Here is a 19,973-nt window from a genome sequence, read left to right as displayed (position 1 = left end):
GTCTCTCCACAGGAAACTACTTCTAAAACTGAAACTACATAAAACATAATACCTTTATATATTATGGAAGTCTTAATTCTATATTATATACATCTCCTACCTTGATATAACGCTGTCCTCGGGAGCCAAAAAATCTTACCACGTTATAGGTGTAACCGCGTTATATCGAACTTGCTTTGATCCACTGGAATGCGCAGCCCCCCAGAGCACTGCTTTACTGCGTTATATCCAAATTAGCATTATATTGGGTCGTGTTATGTCGGGGTAGAGGTGTATGTGGAGAACCTGCAGACCAGTGGATATCCTCCATTATGAGAAATTGCAAGAAATCGTCTGTTTCTCATACATGGGCATGTGCTGGTCTGGATGCTACTTATGGGAATTAGCAAAAAGAATAAATTCCCAGGAAGGGAAGAAATATCAAATACAAGTTTAATAATAAAGTTCTCAATTTTTTTTTATAATTTTAATTTTATTTGCTTGCTTTATTTGTATCAAATGAAACTAAAAGAACCGAAGACTTCTCAGTTGAGGAAGGAATATCACTCTTGTAGCATTTGAAGGAATTGCAAATATTATTGAACAAAGCTCTAACGTATGCAACCTAAGGCTTTGAGGATTTTATTGGGAGCTTTGCTAACTTGGCATATTTGGTTCGATCTACTGAGATGTTTTTTAAAAAATGCTTGTTTTAAAGATTCCCATGAAGAAAGAATAAGATCTGACTTTCTTCAATTTTCATATATCCTTAGTATTATCACTTGCCCAAAGCATTAACCTGTGTTCTTAAAGATGTCTAGATTTAAGGCAAAAATAAGGGAGAGAAATAGACTTGTAGAAGTGGTTTCTTGGCTGTGGACAAAGTAAGGACCTGGGCTAAATACCATCTTTTCAAAGAAGAATTGAAGATGGAAGCTCTGAACTACAGAACTAACTTGCTTCAACTAGTAGAAAAAATAATTACTCTAAGGAAGACAAATGTGGTGAGACCTCCTCCACTGGAAAACTAAAAAGGTGGTAGACAACCTTTGAGGTTGTGCAGAAAACAATTGTACTGCCCTACTCCTGAGCAACAGTTACGAAGAAACAGAGGACTGATCCTTTAGGTGACTGAAGTTTAATGTTACAGAGGTCACCCATGAGAGGTCTCAATATGTAGTTGTAAATGAGGAGGCGTTATTGAACAGGTGTTTCTAGTGGGGTCCCACAGGGACTGGTTCTTGGCCCTATGGTATTTAACACTTTTGTCAGTGAGAATATGAAAACTGAAAAAATTTGGAGATGACCCAAGGATTGAGCAATGGTAAATAGCGAAGAGGACAGGCTACTGTTACAGTGATCTGGATCATTTGGTAAGCTGGGCACAAGCGAACAATGTGCATTTTAATATGGCCAAATATTAGTCATTCCTCAAGGAACAAAGAATATAGGCCATACTTTATAGGATTGGGGGGGGAGGGGGAGTGTCTTTCATTATGGGAAGCAGTGAGTTTGAAAAGGACTTCTGAATAGTGGATAATCAGCTGAACTTGTGTGCAATGCTGTGGTGAAAAGGGTAATGTGATTTATAGTGTTTAAATGGGAACATCGAGTAGGGGTAAAATATTTGGCACTGGTGTGACTGCTACTGGATTACTGTGTCCAGTTCTGGTGTCTGTAGCTCAAGAAGGATGTTGATAAATTGGGAGGAGTTCAGAGAAGAGGCATGAGAATGATTAAAGGGTTTGAAAATGTCTTATAGCAATAGACTCAAGGAGCTCACTCTGTTTAGTGTGAGAAAGAGGAGGATTAAGGATGACTTGATCATAGTCTATAAGTACCTACATTGGTGTGATCCAGGGACCCCTTGATGCCAGCTGGTAGTGGGCATAAGGAGTACATAAGGGTTTACGAAGATCCCCTGTCTCAGGTATCTGTGTAATAGTTTGGCAGGCAAGGTCTCTAATAAGAGCCAGTAACTTACATTTTGCAATGATTGTCAACCAATATGTTTGGATGATATTTAAGGAGTAATTTATCTAATTAAAACTGTGTTCATAAGGTATATAACTTAAAACAGGTTGTGATAAATGAAGGGGGGAGGGAGCTCCCTTTTTATGGACACCCAGCCAGTTAGCTATAAAGTCCCTCTTGGTAGCTGTTCTCTGCCTGCTTTACCTGTATAGGGTTAAAGTCCCCCAAATAAAAGAAAGGGAGTGGGCACCTGACCAAAAGAGCCAATGGGAAGGGCTAGAACTTTTAAAATGGGGGGGGGGCTTCCCTTTGTCTGTTGTTGCTCTCTGGATATGTAAGTAATCAGGGAATGTCTAGGAAGATGTGATTAGGGTTATTTCTTATTGGCTTGTAGATTTCTCTGTGCTAACCCCAGATGCTCTTGTTTTGCTTGTAACCTTTAAGCTGAACTCAAGAGAGCTATCTTGATGCTTAAATTTTGTAATTGTTCTCTTAAGATCTAGCAAAAAGCCTAAGTTCGAAATCGGTTTCCTTTCTTTTTTGGGTTTAATAAAATTTAACTATTTTTAAGACCCTGATTGGCTTTTTTTATGTCCCCAAGACTCTTGTGCATGTTTAATTAGCTGGTGGCAACAGCTGATCTCCCCCATTTTTTTTCTTCTTCTCAGCCCTTCCTGGGAAGGGTGGGTGAAATGACTTGAGGGTACCCCACAGGAAGGAATTCCCAAGTGTTCCTTCCTGGGCTCTCAAAAGGAGGGAAGGTTGCTCTTGAGCAGTGGCAGCATCTACCCGTCCAAGGTCAGAGAGAAGCTGTGACCTTTGGAGTTTAATACCAGCCTGGAGTGGCCAGTATTAATTTTTAAAATCCTTGCGGGCCCACACCTTCTGCATTTGAAGTGCCAGAGTAGGGAATCAGCCTTGACAAAAGTCATCAGGAAGCAGGCAGGGGCAGTAAACTCTCTGGCTGGTCATTTTACATTGTGAGACACACTATACATTTGTCTTACGGAGCCTAGTGCTAATGAAAAAATTGTGAACTCACATAAAAGGAGATCTGTGGGGAGATAATACAGCAGTGGGAGTCCTGTTTACAACTAAAGACAATGGAATTTTGGGGTATACTGTGGTGCAAAGGGAGGAGACAAGCTTTGTGTGTGTGTTTTCAGGGGGGGAACGGATCACAGCATACCTGGCTGAAAAACATGGAGCAATACTGTAAAACAGTAACTAGTTAAGTCTAAGTTCTAGAAGGTATGTTATGATTTTATTTTGTGTAACCATTTGTTTCCAGAATTTCTATTTGTTGTCTTTGAAATCTCTACTTAGTTAAACTTGTTTTCCCTATACACATAAACAGAGTGGTCAACTGAAGGGAAAATGGTAAGCTGCTACTTTTGGAAGCAGTGGACCTGGGGGATACTTGGGGATTGGAGTGTGCCTATCACTAACCTGTAGAGAGCAAGTGGGGCTTGTGTAGCTCTGGAGTGGAGTACTTGTGTTCTCTGTGGTTGAAGAGTTTAGGGTGCTGGCCCTCAGCAGGCACAGATTAGGCTCCTTCATGCTAAGGATAGGTGGTAGCAAGGTGCCTCGCAACCTTGGGTACCCCCAGGAATAGGGTTACCATATTTCCACAATCGAAAAAGAGGACACTGGGGGGGGGGGGGGGGGGGAGGGAGCCCCATCCTGCCCTGCCCCGCCCCGCCCCATCCACTCCCTCCCATTTCCCACCCTCTGACTGCCCCCCTCAGAACCCCCAACCCCCCCCTGCTCCTTGTCCCCTGACTGCCCCCTCTTGGGACCTCTGCCACTAACTGCCCCCTAGGACCCCTGCCCCCTAGGACCCCCACCCCCTATCTAAGCCTCCCTGTTCCTTGTCCCTTGACTGCCCCCCAAGGACCCTACCCCCTACCTGTACCCTGACTGCCCAAAACCTTATCCACACCCCCAGACAGCCCCCCCCCGAACTCCCGACCCATCCAACCCTGCTCCCTGTCTCTTGACTGCCCCCTCCAGAACCTCCCTGCCCCTTCTCCGACCCCCTGACCCCCTTACCGTGCCTCTCAGAGTGCTGCGGAGCGGCGTGCTGGGCAGCAGGGGAGGGTGAGCAGGGGGAGGAGCTCCAGACTGCCGGAGGCCCGATGCGAACAGCCGGCGATCTGCGAATGCAGGGAGGGGGAGGGAGGGAGAGAGAGGAGGGGAGTGATTTCAAGCTGCAGGGGAGAGGAGGGGGAAGCGGAGGAGGGGCTCTGGCTGCCAGAGCCCCGTGCGAGTGGCAGGATCCGGCCGGCTGCCCTGTCAGCTGCACGCGCTCTGCATGGGAGAGGGAGTCCGGCCATTTACAAATTCCCCCCAGACGCTATTTTTAACTCAAAAAAAGCCGGACATGTCTGGGAGAATCCGGACTAATGGTAACCCTACCTAGGAAGCTTCATAATGGGATACAAAAACCTTTAATAATGGGGATTCCACAACCTCCTTAGATAACCTGTTCTAGTGCCTAACTAGCATTATAGTTAGAAAATTTTCCTACTATTTAATCAAAATCTCCCTTGCTGCAAATGAAGAAGGAATCAGCTTATCCTGCCCTCAGTGGACATGGAGAACAATTAATCATCATCCTTTTTACAACAGCCCTTAACACATTTGAAGATTGCTATCTGCTCTCTTCCCCCCTCCCCCCAGTCTACTTTACTCAGGTTTAAAAAAATGGGTATATTTAGTTTTTTCTTCATAGGTCATGTTTCTACATATTTTCCTTTTTCCACACTCCCGGGGGGTGGGAGGGAAGGGGTGTCTGTCTCTCTTTCTCCCTCCAATTTGTCCACATCTTTCTCAAAGTATGATGCTCAAAACTGGACATATTACTCCAGATGAATCCTCACCAGTGCCAAGTAGAGCAGAACAGTTACCTCCCTTGTCTTACAGGTGACATTCCTGTTAATACAGCCTGGAATACTTCCCCTTTTGCACCCACTTTATAGTAATTTTGTTTACACCAAGTTTTCCTAGTTTGGTTATGAGGCTGTCATGAGGGACTGTCAAGATGTATCGCGTCTGCAGCTTTTCCCCCTATCCAGTAGAGAAATTACACTGTTAAAGAAGAAAATTAGGTTGGTTTGGCATGATGTTTTTGACAAATCCATGTTGGCTATTACATATCACCCTATTATCCTCTAGGTGCTTACAATTTGTTTAATTTGCTCCAGTATATTCTGAGGCATCAAAATTAAGTGGACAGGTCTGTAATTCCCCAGGTGCTCTGTTCCTCTTTTTAAAGATAGGTTCTATGTTTGCCCTTCTCCAGTCCTCTGGGACTTTACCTGTCCTCCAAGAGTTCTCAAAGATAATTGCTAATGGTTCAGTGATTGCTTCAGCTAGTTCCTTACGTACCCTAGGGTGAATTTCATCAGGCCCTTCTGACTTGAGTGCATATAACTTGTCTTAAATATTCTTTAACCTGTTCTTTCCCTATTCTGGCTTGTGTTCCTTCCCCTTTGTTGCTCTTATTAATTGTTAAGCATCTGATCACAATTAACCTTTTAGTGAAGCAAAACACTAATTAAAACACCTCAGCCTCTTTGGTGTCCTCCGTTAGCCCTTCTTCCCTGCTAATAATGGATCGACACTCTCCTTTGTCTTTCTCTTACTCCAAATGTATTAGAATCTTTTTATTGCCTTTTTGTCTCTTACTAGATGTAACTCATTCTGTGCCTTAGAGTTTCTGATTTCGTTGCGACGTGATTGTGCTGTTCTTTTGTACTTATTAGCAATTTGTCCGTTTCCACTTTTTTTCATAGGATTCTTTTTTGATCTGGTCAGTTTAAAAACAAAACAAAACACCCCTATGCACCCATATTGGCCTCTTCTATTCTTTCTATCTTACCTTTGCATTGGGATAGTTTGCTGTGGTTTGTGCCTTTTTAATATTGTTTTGCCGAGAAACTGCATGCCCTCCTGAATTCTTGTCCTTTAAATGTTCTTCCTATGGGATCTTACCTACCAGTTCTCTTTAAATTTGTTAGTCTGCTTTTTTTGAGGTCAGCTCTTCTGCTGCTGCTCACTTACTACTTTTCTTACTATTTCATGATCACTTTCACCCAAGTTGCCTTCCAACTTGAACTTTCCCAAATACTTATCTGTGGTCTGGTTATAGACAGTTTCAGAGATTTTAATAGAAACCGAACCAGTTGGTGGTTCAGTAATGTCCCTATTCGAATCCTGCTATGAATTTTGCTTATGGGCTTTCCTCTCTTAATAAGTCTATTGTACTTATTCCTCAAACATTAATTCACCTTCTCAAAACTTCTGTGAGGTGGGGGGTGACATTATCCCTGGTTTTATAGATGGGGATTTGAGGCACGCAGATTAAAGCCAGAAGTATCCAGAGACTTTGGGTGCCCATGTTGAGCTGCTTAGGACCTGATTTCCCCACCCCCCCCGCCAGAGTACTTAACATGATAGTGCAATTCCTATTCAAGTACAGCTCTCATTTACTACAGTCTCCGCTGTAAGCACACAGCACTTCTGCAAGTCTGACCCCTAAGTTTCAAGTTGGGCATCCAGAAAATAACACACACACAATTATTGACCGTATCAGAAATGTTTAGTTTAAGTGATTTACTTAGCATTACATAGGAACTCTGGCAGAGCTAGGGATAGAATCCAGGTTTCCAGGGCAGTTTTCAGATATCTCAGCCATGAGGCCCCTCCAATCCCTCTTCTTTTCCTGCAGTCCCCTGCCTCAGTAACTAGACACCTTCCAACCAGGGTGGATTTGACTTGAATCAATTTGATTCAAATCACTAGTCAGAAATACATGATTAAATCGAGTCTTCCTACATTAAAAGTGCATTCTTATTGGTTGTTATAACCTTAATACATATTCTTCACAACTCAGAGATAGATGTAGCTTTCATTTTTAGAAGGTACACACTATACATTTTTAAAGTGATTAATCTGAAAAGTTTTCAAAATAAGTTTTACAGCTATATCAGAAAATGAGTGATTGTTTGGTTATTTCATTTAATATCTGCTTCAGTTACCTTTGATAAGTCATTGGGAGGTGAGCTATCTCCAATTTAACAGGTTAATCATTACTATTTGGAGGATTTTCTTGCCATGCTGTATTAGGAGGAGAACATCACCAGACAGACATTTAAATTGTTTTAGTTAACTAAAACAATTACATTATGTATTCTGGATTTTTTTTCTCCAACAGCAAACATATAATAGTTTAACAAAACAAGCATTTGAACTTAGTAAAACTTTTTTTAAATCAGGTTTGTTTCTGTTAAAATTGTTAACTAAAATAGTTAAATTAAATATTTAAAAAAAAACCAAACAATTAAATTGACTAGGTCAGCCAAGTCAACATGAGAAACTTAAAATAATGGCTTCTGCAGCTAATTCAGTCGTTTTCATCTTCATTTTCCTGTTTGTTCATAATCTAGAAAAGAAAAACAAGCTTTCCTGCTTTTTCAGGTCCCAAACGATTTCTCAATTTGGAATGAATTAGTCCAAATGAAGAAAATATTCTTTCTACTCCAGCATAAGAAGCTGCTGCTGTTTAAAAGTGAGATTATCACTTCAACAATCTCTGAATCCAAGTGTTTAAGTGACTTCCACCAGTTCATTGGTGTGACTTTCTTTAAAACATAATCAGCAAACATATTTCTTGAATGGTTCACCTTTAGCTCTGAAGTTTTATTATAGTTGACATTATGGAGGGATGATTGCTGGATGTCCTGTTCTTCATCAGTTAAGGTTTGACCCTGGTACTGAGTATTGAGAATATTTGCAAGAAAATGAGCTGGAGATAGTGCTTGTCCCATTCGTTTTTTTTATGCTTGTAATTTAACTCTGTCATTGCATATTTCTCTTTTTAAGATCTCACTCAGTTCCTTCCAGATTTCAACAGCATCAGCAATAAAACAGCTATTTCCCTGCATTTTGTTCAAGGCTACAGAAATAGGCTTCAGAGTACTCATCAGGTGCTCAACATTTCTTTTAAGCCCAGTGTTAAGAACTTTGGCTGTGACAGTGCCATCTATTTTTTCACGATTTTGTTCACAAACTGTCATCAGATTAGGCCAGTTCTTTATATAGTGCTCAAAACAGTCCACTACTGAGGTCCACAAGACATGCAATGGGAGAGTTAGCTTGGTTCCTCCCACTTTTTTTTTCAGAACAGCTACTGCAAAGTGATTGTTACGGAAGTATTTTGCAATTTCAATAACATTAGCCTTTATTTCTGGAACACTGAAGTCTTTGGCTAGGAGGTGCATCAAATGAGCACTGCAACCGTATGTTATTAGGTTGACTTTCTTCTAAATTTCTTCTCATCTTGGATACATTTGCAGCATTGTCTGTGACCAAGCTGTGTACCAGACATTTGAATCTTCCCCCCCGCCCCCTTTTATAGTTTTTACTGCTGCTACTTGTAAGTATTCTGCTGTGTGTGCATTTCCTGATGTATCAATTGTTTCTGTAAGGAAGACATTCCCTTTCTCTGTCACACAAGCACATACAATAGGATCATTGTGGACATTGCTCCACCCATCAAGACTCAGGTTAACAATTTCACACTCTAGACCTTTTGCCCACTGCTCAGTTTCTCTTTCATATGCCTTATCCAACAATTTGCCTGCAATATGTGCTCTGTTGGGTGGACTGTATCCTGGTCTTAATGACTGAACCAGGTTAATGAAGTGTGGGTTCTCAATCCTATGGAAAGGAGAGTTGCATAAACAAACCGGGCAACTTTTTAATCAATTACCTCTTTTTTGTAATCTGCTGGTTCTTATCAGAAACTTTTCTATGATTTATTTCTGCATTTTTTTTTTTTTTGTGCTACAGGTAATATACTGTGGCTACGTGACATACATGATGTGACTGAAATATTATCATTGGCAGATAACTCAAACTATAGAAAATGATGGTGATCTTGAAGGTGGCTAGTCTTCAGAATTGTGTGTTTTGGGGATGGATTCTCCTAAGCAAAATAAGTCAATGCAGTTATTTAATTATTACTATTCCTCATTGCATTCACTGCCACTCAATACTACTTTAAAGATGAAATTGTAAAAGGAAGATCTGCCTATTTCAGCTATTTATTTTTATCACAACTGTATCTAAAATGTTGTTACTCTATGGTACTATCTATATTTTTTTGCTCAAACATGAGAATTCAAGAATAGTCCAGAAGGAAGACAGGCAGTCCTTAAGAAAGAAGTATGAAATAAAAAAGTTTACCAACCTGAAGATCCTGCATGTTCAGACATGTTCCTTTCATCATTTTCAATGCAGCTTACTCCTGAGAAACAACATTTCTCATGATGTTTCATTCGGGCAACCAGGCCTTGCATTTCTTTGTTGCACTGTTTGCATTTTGCATGCATGCCTGTCTTAACCACAGGTAGAGGAACTTCATTAAAATATTCCCAAAGTGAGTCTCTTATGGCCTGCTGCCATTATAGGTTTTCTCTTCTAGTGAGAGAATGCTATGGTAGATCTCAAATCAATGAAGGTTACATGCAGAAAGACCTCAAGACTTCTGGAATATGCTGCTCAAACAGTTTCACTTTTGTTTCTACTGCTTGTCCCTTCCCTTCTCTCATTTATTTCCAGAGTTTTCTCCTTGTCCAGATCTATTCCGCCCCCAACGATCTTCTATTCATTGAACTTTTTGAAACTTTGCACTTTGAGAGGTGAGGGATTGACTCTGTGTACACAAATTTGAAGAGGGACAATAGGGTTGAGGTCTGTTATTTTTCACCTCTATATATTTATTTAAAAACATTTTTTGCTGTTAACAAGCATGTTATCTCTGGAGACCCAAATCCAGAGTTTGAGAACTGCAAAATTAAGCATCTCTGATGGTATCTTCTAGACTGAGCACTGAGTCCCATTGGGTAGATAGAAAGATTAACCTAAATAATTTATACAGAAACCCCTGGAACCCCATAAGTTTGGGTCCCTAATCCATGAACTATTGGAACTCATTTACAAACCTCTTCTTAAACATTAAATGAATATATTGTCTCATACTATAGAATTAGAATTTACAATCCCTATTCCATGATGAGAGATCTTAATTTTAATTAAGATACATTATAGTTCAATCTCTAGATACGTTTTTCCACAAAAGCATTTTATCAAAAAAAATCCAATTTAAATAAAATATCATTGACTTTTATCCACCTTGGAAAGTAGGGGGGGGGGCCTTCTGCCATCTCAGCAGAGGATTCTGTTGAGGTATGGGGTGGTTAACGGTATAAACAGAATCACTGTCTAGGGGACTGATCAACATCAATGGGTGTGAGGTATTAATTTTGGAGTGAAGGGTGGTGTCTGTCAGTCCAAGCTGAAGATACCTAGCTGGAGATAGACCAGGAGCAGTTGTGGTTTGAAGCACTAACAATTTGATCTGGTGAGTAGACTTAGTCCCTGGGCTGGTGAGTGCTGGAAGAGAAGGATTAACAAGTGGATTTTTAGAATTTGGAGCAATTGCCAGTGGAGAGGCTTTTAAAAACTAGGTACACGATGGATAAGAATTGATGATTTAAAAAAAAAAAACACCTCCTTAGCATTGTTTTTGTCTTTGATTATGAATTGCAGACCCAGCTACTGAACTGGGAGGAGAAAAGTTTACTTTAAGTACCCTTTTCAGAAGATGATCATCTCGTTAAGAGATGTAAACGCTTTTCTTTTTTTTTTTTTTCATCCAAACTATCATTCTGATGAAAGATTAGAGAACACCATAGGAGAAGACAAATAAATAGACCATTTCCCGTTCAGTGATAGCTGAAGATTCCCAAAGTGGAGTTTGTTTGTATGTGTGTGTGGTTTTTTGTTCGTTTGTTTATGGTCAGTTTTCTGATATGGTAGGTCAAAGGAGGGGGGGTTGTGTGTTTTTGTGTTGGGAATAGGAGGAGGAAAGCGAACGCATTCTTTTGTGAGTAGCCCAGAAGGCGTTAAGGTGTCACACCATAGCTACTCTTGTTGGACAGAGGCTGGACGTAGGCCTTGCGGACATGTGCAGTGACGGTGGTACCCCAAAACTAGCTTTAGCAAGTGTTGAAATATGTTTTTAAATCTTGCGGAGGCAGTCCATGGATATTCTCAACCACCAGTACGCTAGAGTGAAACTCTGCAGTTGTCTGAACAATAGAAAAGTTGCCTAACACCAGCCAAGATGGTCTCCATCTGAGTGGTATCTAGAAAGTAATCCATAGATGTGTAGGACTTGAAGGGACTTCAAAAGCTCATCTGGTCCATTTTCCTTGAATTGAGGCAGGATTATGAATACCTAGAACATCCCTAGCATACATTTGTCTAATCTGTTCTTAAAAATCTCCAGTAATGGGGATAAGTATATCTTGGATGCACCAGTTATATCAGACGTTCCTTGGATGGAACAGGAAGAGAAAACTGTAAGACAGTAGAACAGGTTGCTACCTTTTAACTCCATTGTCAAATTTAATTATTTTGTTCAGAATGCTTTCATGAGGGTTATCAAAGCTGTTGAGCTTTTGGAAAAAAATGCAAATAACAAAATGCATATTCAGTCTTTGTCCCATGTTATCTTTAAATGTTTTTCTCCTGTAGCTCTTTCTGCAAATAACTGTTAAGGAGGTAAACTATATTTTTGCAGTGACAATGTACTTATTAATTCTGCAGATAACCAGTATGCAACTCCATTGGGATTGGCTGTGTTTGGGTGTCTTGTTAATCAGCTCAGTAACTGCAGAAATGCATGATGAAGAAATCCAGGATGCAGATGTTGAGGTCGAGGATTTTGACAAGAACTCGCAAGAAACTGATCTTGACAAAGGCAGCTCTTCTCTAGAGGTAAGGTTATTGTTGACATCAGCCAAAACTTGTTTTACAAAATGGGTAACTCTTCTAAGGAATACAGAGATTTGACAGTGAATATGTGTAGTTGACAAATCACATGTAGTCACTCGGTTGATTTTCTTTAGTTGCTATGTGGCAGCAAACCTTGTGTATGAACCCAAACTACCAGAGTAGAAACTCAGGCCTTCCATTGTCAGGGGGTGCTCAGTGATTAAAATATGGCTGAATGAATTGCAGAGCTTGCAGTTGGTTTGCCACACCTGGCAAATTACTTCGTTTATTATGAAGAATGTGGGAAACTTCTATATCTTTGTGAAAATGATGTGACGTGGTTTACATGTTCATTGTTCTGTTGCTACCTACTTGGTCTTAAGGAATTAAGTTCTTTCCAGTGGGTGAGGTGTTGATACAGCCCTATAAAACTAGAGGCTGAGAAATTTGGCTGAGAGGAACAAAGAAGCATGTTTCCTGAAAGAGGGAAACTATTTTTGACTGCCAGACATGCCAAGCTGAAGGTGTCTGTCTAGAGAGGTTAGAAAGGAGACTACATGTCCTTCAGGAGAAGCCATATGTTGGGGACGGGAGAGAGGAAGATCTTGGACTCCTTAGACTCTAACCAAATTCCAAAGAATGCTCAAGAGTGGTTAAGAGACTGAGGCAGGGAATGGTACAGGTATTATTTTTGTATGGCTCTTTATATCTGATGTCTAAAGTGATTGTTTTTAGAAATCTTTAGACAAAGTCCATGTATGTTTGATTCAACAGTTGCATACCTTTGAAAGGGTTAACTGGAAACCAGAACTCCCACTAGGGTGGTGCTCTCTCAAAAGGATGTACTTAAGCTACTGAGGAGTCATAAGGGGCTCAATCTTGGGGGGGAGGGCCCCCAGGCAGCTGGGCTAAGGGGTTCCAGATGGTTTGTGCCCAAGAAGTGTGCCAGAGAGGTTAGCTCCAGAGATGGCTAGAGCCACTCAGTGACCCAAGGGCCTAGTATGTGGGTCCAAACAGCCTGGTCAGTGCCCAGTGGGGGGAGCTTCACTAAGGCTTTGACACTTATGCTTAAGGCAGGACTTAGCTCCTTCTCTCAGGGTACTTAATAGTACTATATCCTGCCATCTCACTTGCATTTCTGGAAGTTAAAGCAGAAAATATTGCTTGGGTTTATCCTTGTTTCAATTTTGGTCACCTTTTTAGTTTCAGTAGCTTCTGTTCATCTCTCCCTCTCTGTCAATTTTTTGTAGATAATATATTTAAAATGTTGTTTGTTGTAAATTACATCATACCTTGGGCAGGAGGGATATGCTTACAAAATACAGCAAGAGGTTTCTTTTTCAAATAGTAAAATAAATTCTAATATACCACTTAACCACATGGGGAAGAAAACCACACAGAATGGAAAAAGTGAGTGGAGGAAAGAAATAGGTAGGAAGATAAGGATCAGGACAAGTTCGCTAACTTCTCCCTACGTTTTCCCTTATTGACAATATCTTGCACATTTTGGCCATAATGATTATGCCTTTTGATCTTCCATTTATGCTTTTAGATATGCAATAGCTTATGCTGCTAAGCATCACGCACTGAAAATATTAGTGCATAGGTACCCAATAGGTGCTTAACTTTTTTTTTTTTTTATATCTGTAGGCACAGAACACACACACCTTTTTAATTCTTAGGAATATATTCAACTTCCATATACTTTAGTCTGTTTAGTGGAATCCATTAGCCACCTCCAGGGCTAATAGAGACTATTTTGTGCTGGGTAAAATAATCAGTTTACCATGAACTTTTTAAACTTAAACAATATAATATAGAAAATGTAATAAGCCCAAGATAGTCAAGATACTACCTAGAAAATACCATGTATGTTAAAAGTAGTTGGGGCTGACTACTTCTCAGAGAATTACAATTGATTGTATTTCTTGCATCAGGTATAAATGTACATATGAGCTATGATGTATTTCAGTAAAAAAAGTTATAATTCATGCATTGTACATATTTGTGTAAATGTCTTTAGGTTATGTACAAGACTCCAAAACCTACTGGGGAAGTATATTTTACAGAAACCTTTGATGATGGAGTATTGACTGGGTAAGTGTTCATAACAGATTACATTGTAAACCTTGAATTTCAGCAGTTTGAATAACTGATAACATCTAGAGCCAGTAGTCTGGCCAGAACTGCTCATAGTTCACTGATCACAACTTGTTTGTTCTGTAATTTTAGTAAAGTATTTTCTAAAGGTATTTCAAAGATGTTTGAAATGGGAAAGCTCTACTAAGTAGTCAGTGAGTTCTCTATTTTAAGCAAAACTGTTTTACTGTACTCTTCCCCCCGCGCGTCCCCCCTCCCATATCTTGTCCACTTTGAAGTCTCCCAGTCACTACCTTTTGAGATGTCTGGGGTTATAGAATAATCTGTGTTCGTAAAAACTTTCCTTTATATTCAGTGGTGATGTCTCATTCATTTATCACATTATTTGCCACATACCACTTTATGCTGTTCAAAAAGATTAGACATTTACATGGATAATGAGAACATCCACAGCTACACTGGATAGCATTAACATCTTATACCTTGAAGGTACCTATATAAGATAGCTATTATGGCATTGACCAGATTTGACAGCCTAATAACTTTTAGGATCCCTTTAATGTCTGTAATGCACAACTCACCCACACATACTACTGCTCCCAACAGTACAGGTGTTATCACTACTGCTGGATCTTTCTTGTCAGTATCCACTTTGTGATCAATTTATATTGTTTAAAAAGCCAGTTCTAGAGCATGTCTTGAAATTATATCAGCTTGTTTCTCGTAGGCCCAAGCTGGACACCCATGTATACCTGGGGCAAGCAGAAGATGTGGGTTCCAGTGGCAATCTATAATTTAACAAGCATTTTGATGCATGGTCAGATATTTGAACATCTGGCTGAACTGAGTATTGCTTAGATGTAGTAAACTGTGTCGGGGGAAAAGAAATAGGCTGAAGGTTCAGTATAACAGTCTCTGTGATGCGAACAATGCTATGAAGTTTTGGAAGAAAACCTGTACCTTTATGATGAACTAACCATATTCTTGGTGCACTCTTATTATGGAGCTAGAGATAGTGTTGAACAGAACCAAGAACCAGACTGAGGGACCAGGGGGAGGAGACTGCTAACCCAAAATGTATGGGGCAGGGTCACTAGCTGCAAGAGACCATAGCAGAATCCCAAATGTCTTCAGAGAATCTCAAACTAAGAAGTTTCAGGAGGATGATTGCTTGGGAGATGAGGCACCCCTCTCCACAAGGTATGTGTGGGTTTCTCTCCCCCCCCCCCCATTGTTTCAACTGATAATGGCTGGCTTTGCATGCTCTAGGGGTTTGGCAGAATGATTTTTCATACAGTGTGGTTCTAAAACTAATTGCTGCCAATCTCTGGCTTAATTGCTCTAGCACAAGTGGCTAGTCCTTCCTGAATTTCCTTCTCTTCCTCCTTCTCTCCCCATCCCCCACTCATTCAGTTCTACCAGATTGACCAGTTCAGCAGTCCTCTTTCACCTCTTCCATATTTGATTACTTAGGGCAATGAACCTTGTAAAGGCAAAAGTCCCCAGGCCTAGAGCATGTCCTAGTAAGGTGCCATGCCCTCTCCCATCTCAAAATTGTAGCTGAATGGGGCAGAAAATGAAGTCAGTCCATCCATATATATATATATAAAAACGTTGAAACAAGCAAATTTTATTGTGGTAGTCAACATATTGGGTACTACAGTCTCAACATGTAATGGTTTACGTGCTGGACCAGAATATTTAGGTTGGTTAGTCCTCAATCCTGTAATTGAATCTGCATGGGCTGCATAGAGCCCTTTGACCTCAGTGACCATTGCATGTAAGGGTTCACCAGCCTGGATCTGACTGCAGAACCAGAGTGCTAGTTAGTTTGTTTGATCTAGCTGCAATCCTATTTCATTTTGCCTCTTTAGTTAATGCTGAAATGCAGGAAGAAGTGCCATTAAATAACAAACCACTCCAAGTATGTGGAAGGTAGGATAATGGTGCTGTAAACATCCCCTGCCCAGCCAATCTAATGGAGAACTTTATTTTAGACATAGTTTTTCTCAGTCTTCTGCAAATCTTTGGTAAGGCCAGTACTCTGTTCTAGAAGTTAAGTTAGGACCAATGTTAATTTCTCTGTGGCCACACAGAAGCTCATTATACCAGTCCTAGAGCCTGTTCTGTTATCAAGTTTCCACTCTAAATATTCTTTCAATGATCAGCCTTACCAGTCATCTAAATATGGCCTTCCTTCACCCTGGCTAAAATTCGCAGTACAGAGATTCTGTTCAGGCACTGGTTAAGCCTGCAGTGACTAAATTTCATTAGTCCCTTTCCTAATAATCTATTTTAAGTTGGAGAGTCTTGGTTTCTCACCAGTTTGAATCTTGAGAACAGAATAACTAGAAAGAATGCTTTGGAATTGTAAACTAAACAAATTGGTATATATTTTTTTATTAAATTCCTTTGTATTTTAAAGATTGGCTGTGCCATTACTAAGTATCTCTTCATATTTTTCATTTCAGTGTTGATCATGACAAGGCCAGGAAAGTGCAAGAGAGAACCATACATCTGACACTTAAAGTCCAGAGCTCTTGACCAGTCAGGGGAGGAGGAAGAGGAAAATGAGAAGCATGATTTCTAGATTTGCAGAGGAACATGAAAAGGGACTCTGATAAACTGTTTAAATTAGGGGAGGAAAAAACAGCTCTCTGCTGCAAGATAAGGCAAAAGAAGAGACAATGGCTTACATCCATTGTGATAGGAAAAATTAAAGCTGCCTGAACAAGATTTCCAGAGGATGCTTGAGTGAGAGATTTCAAGGGCATAGAAACTAGTGCTGTTATCTCAGCAACAGGCCCTGTGTGTGTGTGTGTGTGTGTTGCCTTCTAAGCAAAACTGCATGATACAAGACCATAGCATCTGTTATTGAATTGCCCTATAATCTTCTCTCATGTACATTTCCACAATACTCTATCCTTGCTAGAGAGCAGGGGGGAAAGAACTTAAATCCCTTGGACATGCATTTCATGTCCCATAAACCATGTTTATCCTTAATGTTTTCTTACTTTGCACTACATACCTAATACATTTGTCCTACTAATTTATGTGTAATAAAATTGATTTGCAAATTGCAGCATTTATCTGTGACTCAATCTTTGAAGGTAAGTGATGTATTGACAGTTAGAGTAGCCTCTCTACTATTTACAGTTGAGTGAGTAAATGAATAAAAGAAAAGCAATACCCAGGATAAAGAAATTATAAAAAGGTAAAACCTACCATCAGCTAAAGAAGCAGTATTTATTTCATAGAAAATGAAAATATCCAAATCTTTCATGCTTCTACATCATTCATCCCAACCTCCACCTGGCAACATGTGTGAAGATTCCGATTTGGCAACACTACCTGCATTAGGAATGCAAATCAAAGTGGTGGCACTACTTTTCTGTCCAGCTGAGCATAACTTACTGCAAGGTCTGCAGGCTCCTCTCTCCACAGACAGTTCATTCTTGCTTCATAGGTATTATACAGAACACAACAGGCAGATGGGTATATCCACATTGCTGATTTGCCGTCACTAGGCGTCGTCAGACACATCCAAATGCATGCTCTACCATCCTTCACCTGCTTAGTTTGTAGTTGAACCACTATCTGTCTGGGTTTGTGTAGTGTGGGTATAACATCATAGCCCAATAGAGCAGTGCATATTCACTTAAAATCACTGGGATGGAGATGCCATAAATACCAATGTTGTGAGGTGGAAACTTGCACCTCTGTTCACTCTTTTAAAAACCCTGGACTTTCGAAAATTCTTGTATCTGCACACTCTCCCTACCCTACCAACCATATGTAAATATCTAGGAACTGGCCACAATGAATCATATGCATCTACTATAGTAATATAGTTTCTTGTTAATATAGCATTGGACTTGATGGGGTGGGCACAGAATAGACTTGAGTTCATTTGCATTCCAGCACCGTTTTGAGGGAAGCCAAATTGTTCAGATTTCTCAGTGATCTGTGGGGGGTCTAGCACTGAAGTAGTGGGGCTAGCTTCCCAAAAAAGTACAGAAAAGTCCTCTTCCTCACATGGAAGAGCTGCATGCGCTGATGCTCATTTCAGGGGTCTAACAACTGTCCCACCAGTTAGATCATGGACCTGACCCAAAAAATAGTGATCCACATGATACAGTACTTCTAGTAAGTTCATGTAGCCTGTTACTCAGAGTTGTGGAGGGAATCTAAGACTTGCAGTATTGATTCTTTTAACTAGTAATCTCATTCTCTAATCCTAAGCATGTACTGGGGGTATACCCTATGCTACTTTTTCTGATCTACCTGAGATGCTTGGTAAGTGATTTTTTCATAGACACAAGACTGCTTGTTAATATATGTATCTTAGCCCCCATGCTCCTCAACAGCCTTAAAAATAATTACATTTTTTTTAAATGTGAGGTGATTGGGGGGGGGGGGGGTTACTTTTGTGCATGGAAGGCTAACCAATCTTGTCTCTGGAAGACAAGGGTTAGGGGGAGGCATTCCAAAATCAAGGATCCTTCAGAGAATGGCCTGCCAGCAATTCCTTCTGGTCTATACTGAGGGAACGCCAACTTCAGTGCTCTGCTCAATTCACTATAGTAGTATATCGGGGGAGAGAGAGAGAGTTTCTTAGGAAACCAGGCACCAAATCACTTGGGCTACATAGGTTAAAACAAAACACCTTGATTTCCCTATGCAAGCTGATTAAAAGCCCGTGTAGATCATGGAGCACTGCCTAACATGCTCACAACATACAACTCCACTTAATTGTTGTGCACCAAATGGTCCCAAGGTGTGGCTCTGTGTGGAGCACATTGTCATTTTAAGATTAGATTGTTGTTAAAGATGGGGATAGTTGTGTTAAAGTCTAATTGGAGACAAGGTTGCCTCCAGGAGTAGCCTAGAATCTAATACCCCAAATTACACATCTGTTTTACAAATGGTGGTCAACAAAATCTTGTGCTGAAACACATTAAAGGCTACTGACAATGTCAAAGCAGCAGCAAGTATACTTTATCTTAATCCATTGCTAACAGCATCACATAACGCATCCAGTGCAGTTTACCCTGTACACGGCTATAGCCAGATTGAAGGAAATGAGGATTCAAACTTCCAGAGAGTTGCCACAGCTTTCTCAGTTGATCTTTCAGAAAAATAGGATATGGGGACACTAATCAATGGTTAGCCAGATGATCAGCATCAGGAGTTGATTTTCTTAAGCATGGGCACGCAATAGCTTCTTTAGTGTAGAGGTGTAAGTATCTTTCATCCTGGCTAGTAGGTTTAAGCTTTGAACTAGTAGGTGTGGCTTAAAGTGAGAGAGTGTGTCTGTACACACACACAAACCCACACATCATATAGCCACTGGTCCAGAGATGAATGACCTTATACCACTGTAATTTTAAATCCCACTAAGCATCTCAATATCTCAGGATAATTTTTCACTTTCACTCCTGTTGAGAAAACATTCATATTGAAGCACTGGAAAGCAAAAGCCAGATTTTTCTTTGTTCTCTATCAAAGTGTTACTCAGCTGTCAAAAGTTCAGATTCATAGTTTCAGTTATGGCACAACAGGTTTTAACAGATTGCTTTTATTTATTCCCTGTGCTGTTGGAGTAATAGCCAGATGCAAAAAAGGGTGATGTCCTTAGGGAAACCATATGTAGTGTTCTCCACTGAAGTAGTACTAGGAGGCAAGAATGAAAGGAGTGCTATGGGCTGTTCTTCTCTTGGGTAGATAACTGATAATTGAATACATTGTCTGTTTGTTCATTAATATGCCTGGAACTGGTGGTATTGAGTTACCTTGCAAAATAAGCTAAGTGGGGAAAACAATATATCCGTACACAAAACTTAGGGTAAAGTGGAGACTAAAATAATTTCAGATACTTTGTCCCTGAAAAAGTATAAATATAGTTTTAATTTCTCAGCATCTATCACTGAAGACCTGTGAATCCCTTAAAGTATATGTGCAGTAAGCATACAATTATGATTAGAGTGTAACTGTTTGTACTTCTGGATTATCTTGAACTGATTTTTAAAGATACATTGGGTTTTTTGTCTTCCCATTCTCTTCCCTCTCCCCTC

At 40.2% G+C, this 19,973-nt stretch overlaps 1 protein-coding gene across 5 annotated transcripts in view; it reads left to right on the top strand.

Moving 5' to 3' along the window:
• Positions 1–19,973, top strand: part of CLGN (calmegin) — a 72,794-nt gene that overhangs the window by 4,866 nt on the left and 47,955 nt on the right. For all 5 annotated transcript variants that reach the window (XR_006174435.2, XR_010601785.1, XM_005284328.5 and 2 more), the window contains 2 exons: positions 11,632–11,802; positions 13,823–13,896. Coding sequence is in view for 3 of the 5 variants with exons in the window: in XM_005284328.5 (XP_005284385.2) it covers positions 11,632–11,802; positions 13,823–13,896 (245 nt within the window). In the remaining 2 variants the exon portion in view is untranslated. The remainder of the gene's footprint in view (positions 1–11,631; positions 11,803–13,822; positions 13,897–19,973) is intronic.

Source organism: Chrysemys picta, chromosome 5 (genome assembly GCF_011386835.1).
Source record: "Chrysemys picta bellii isolate R12L10 chromosome 5, ASM1138683v2, whole genome shotgun sequence".
Lineage (NCBI taxonomy): Eukaryota > Metazoa > Chordata > Testudines > Emydidae > Chrysemys > Chrysemys picta.
The sequence above is the reverse complement of the archived record's forward strand: the minus strand, read 5'-3'. Positions and strand labels throughout refer to the sequence as shown.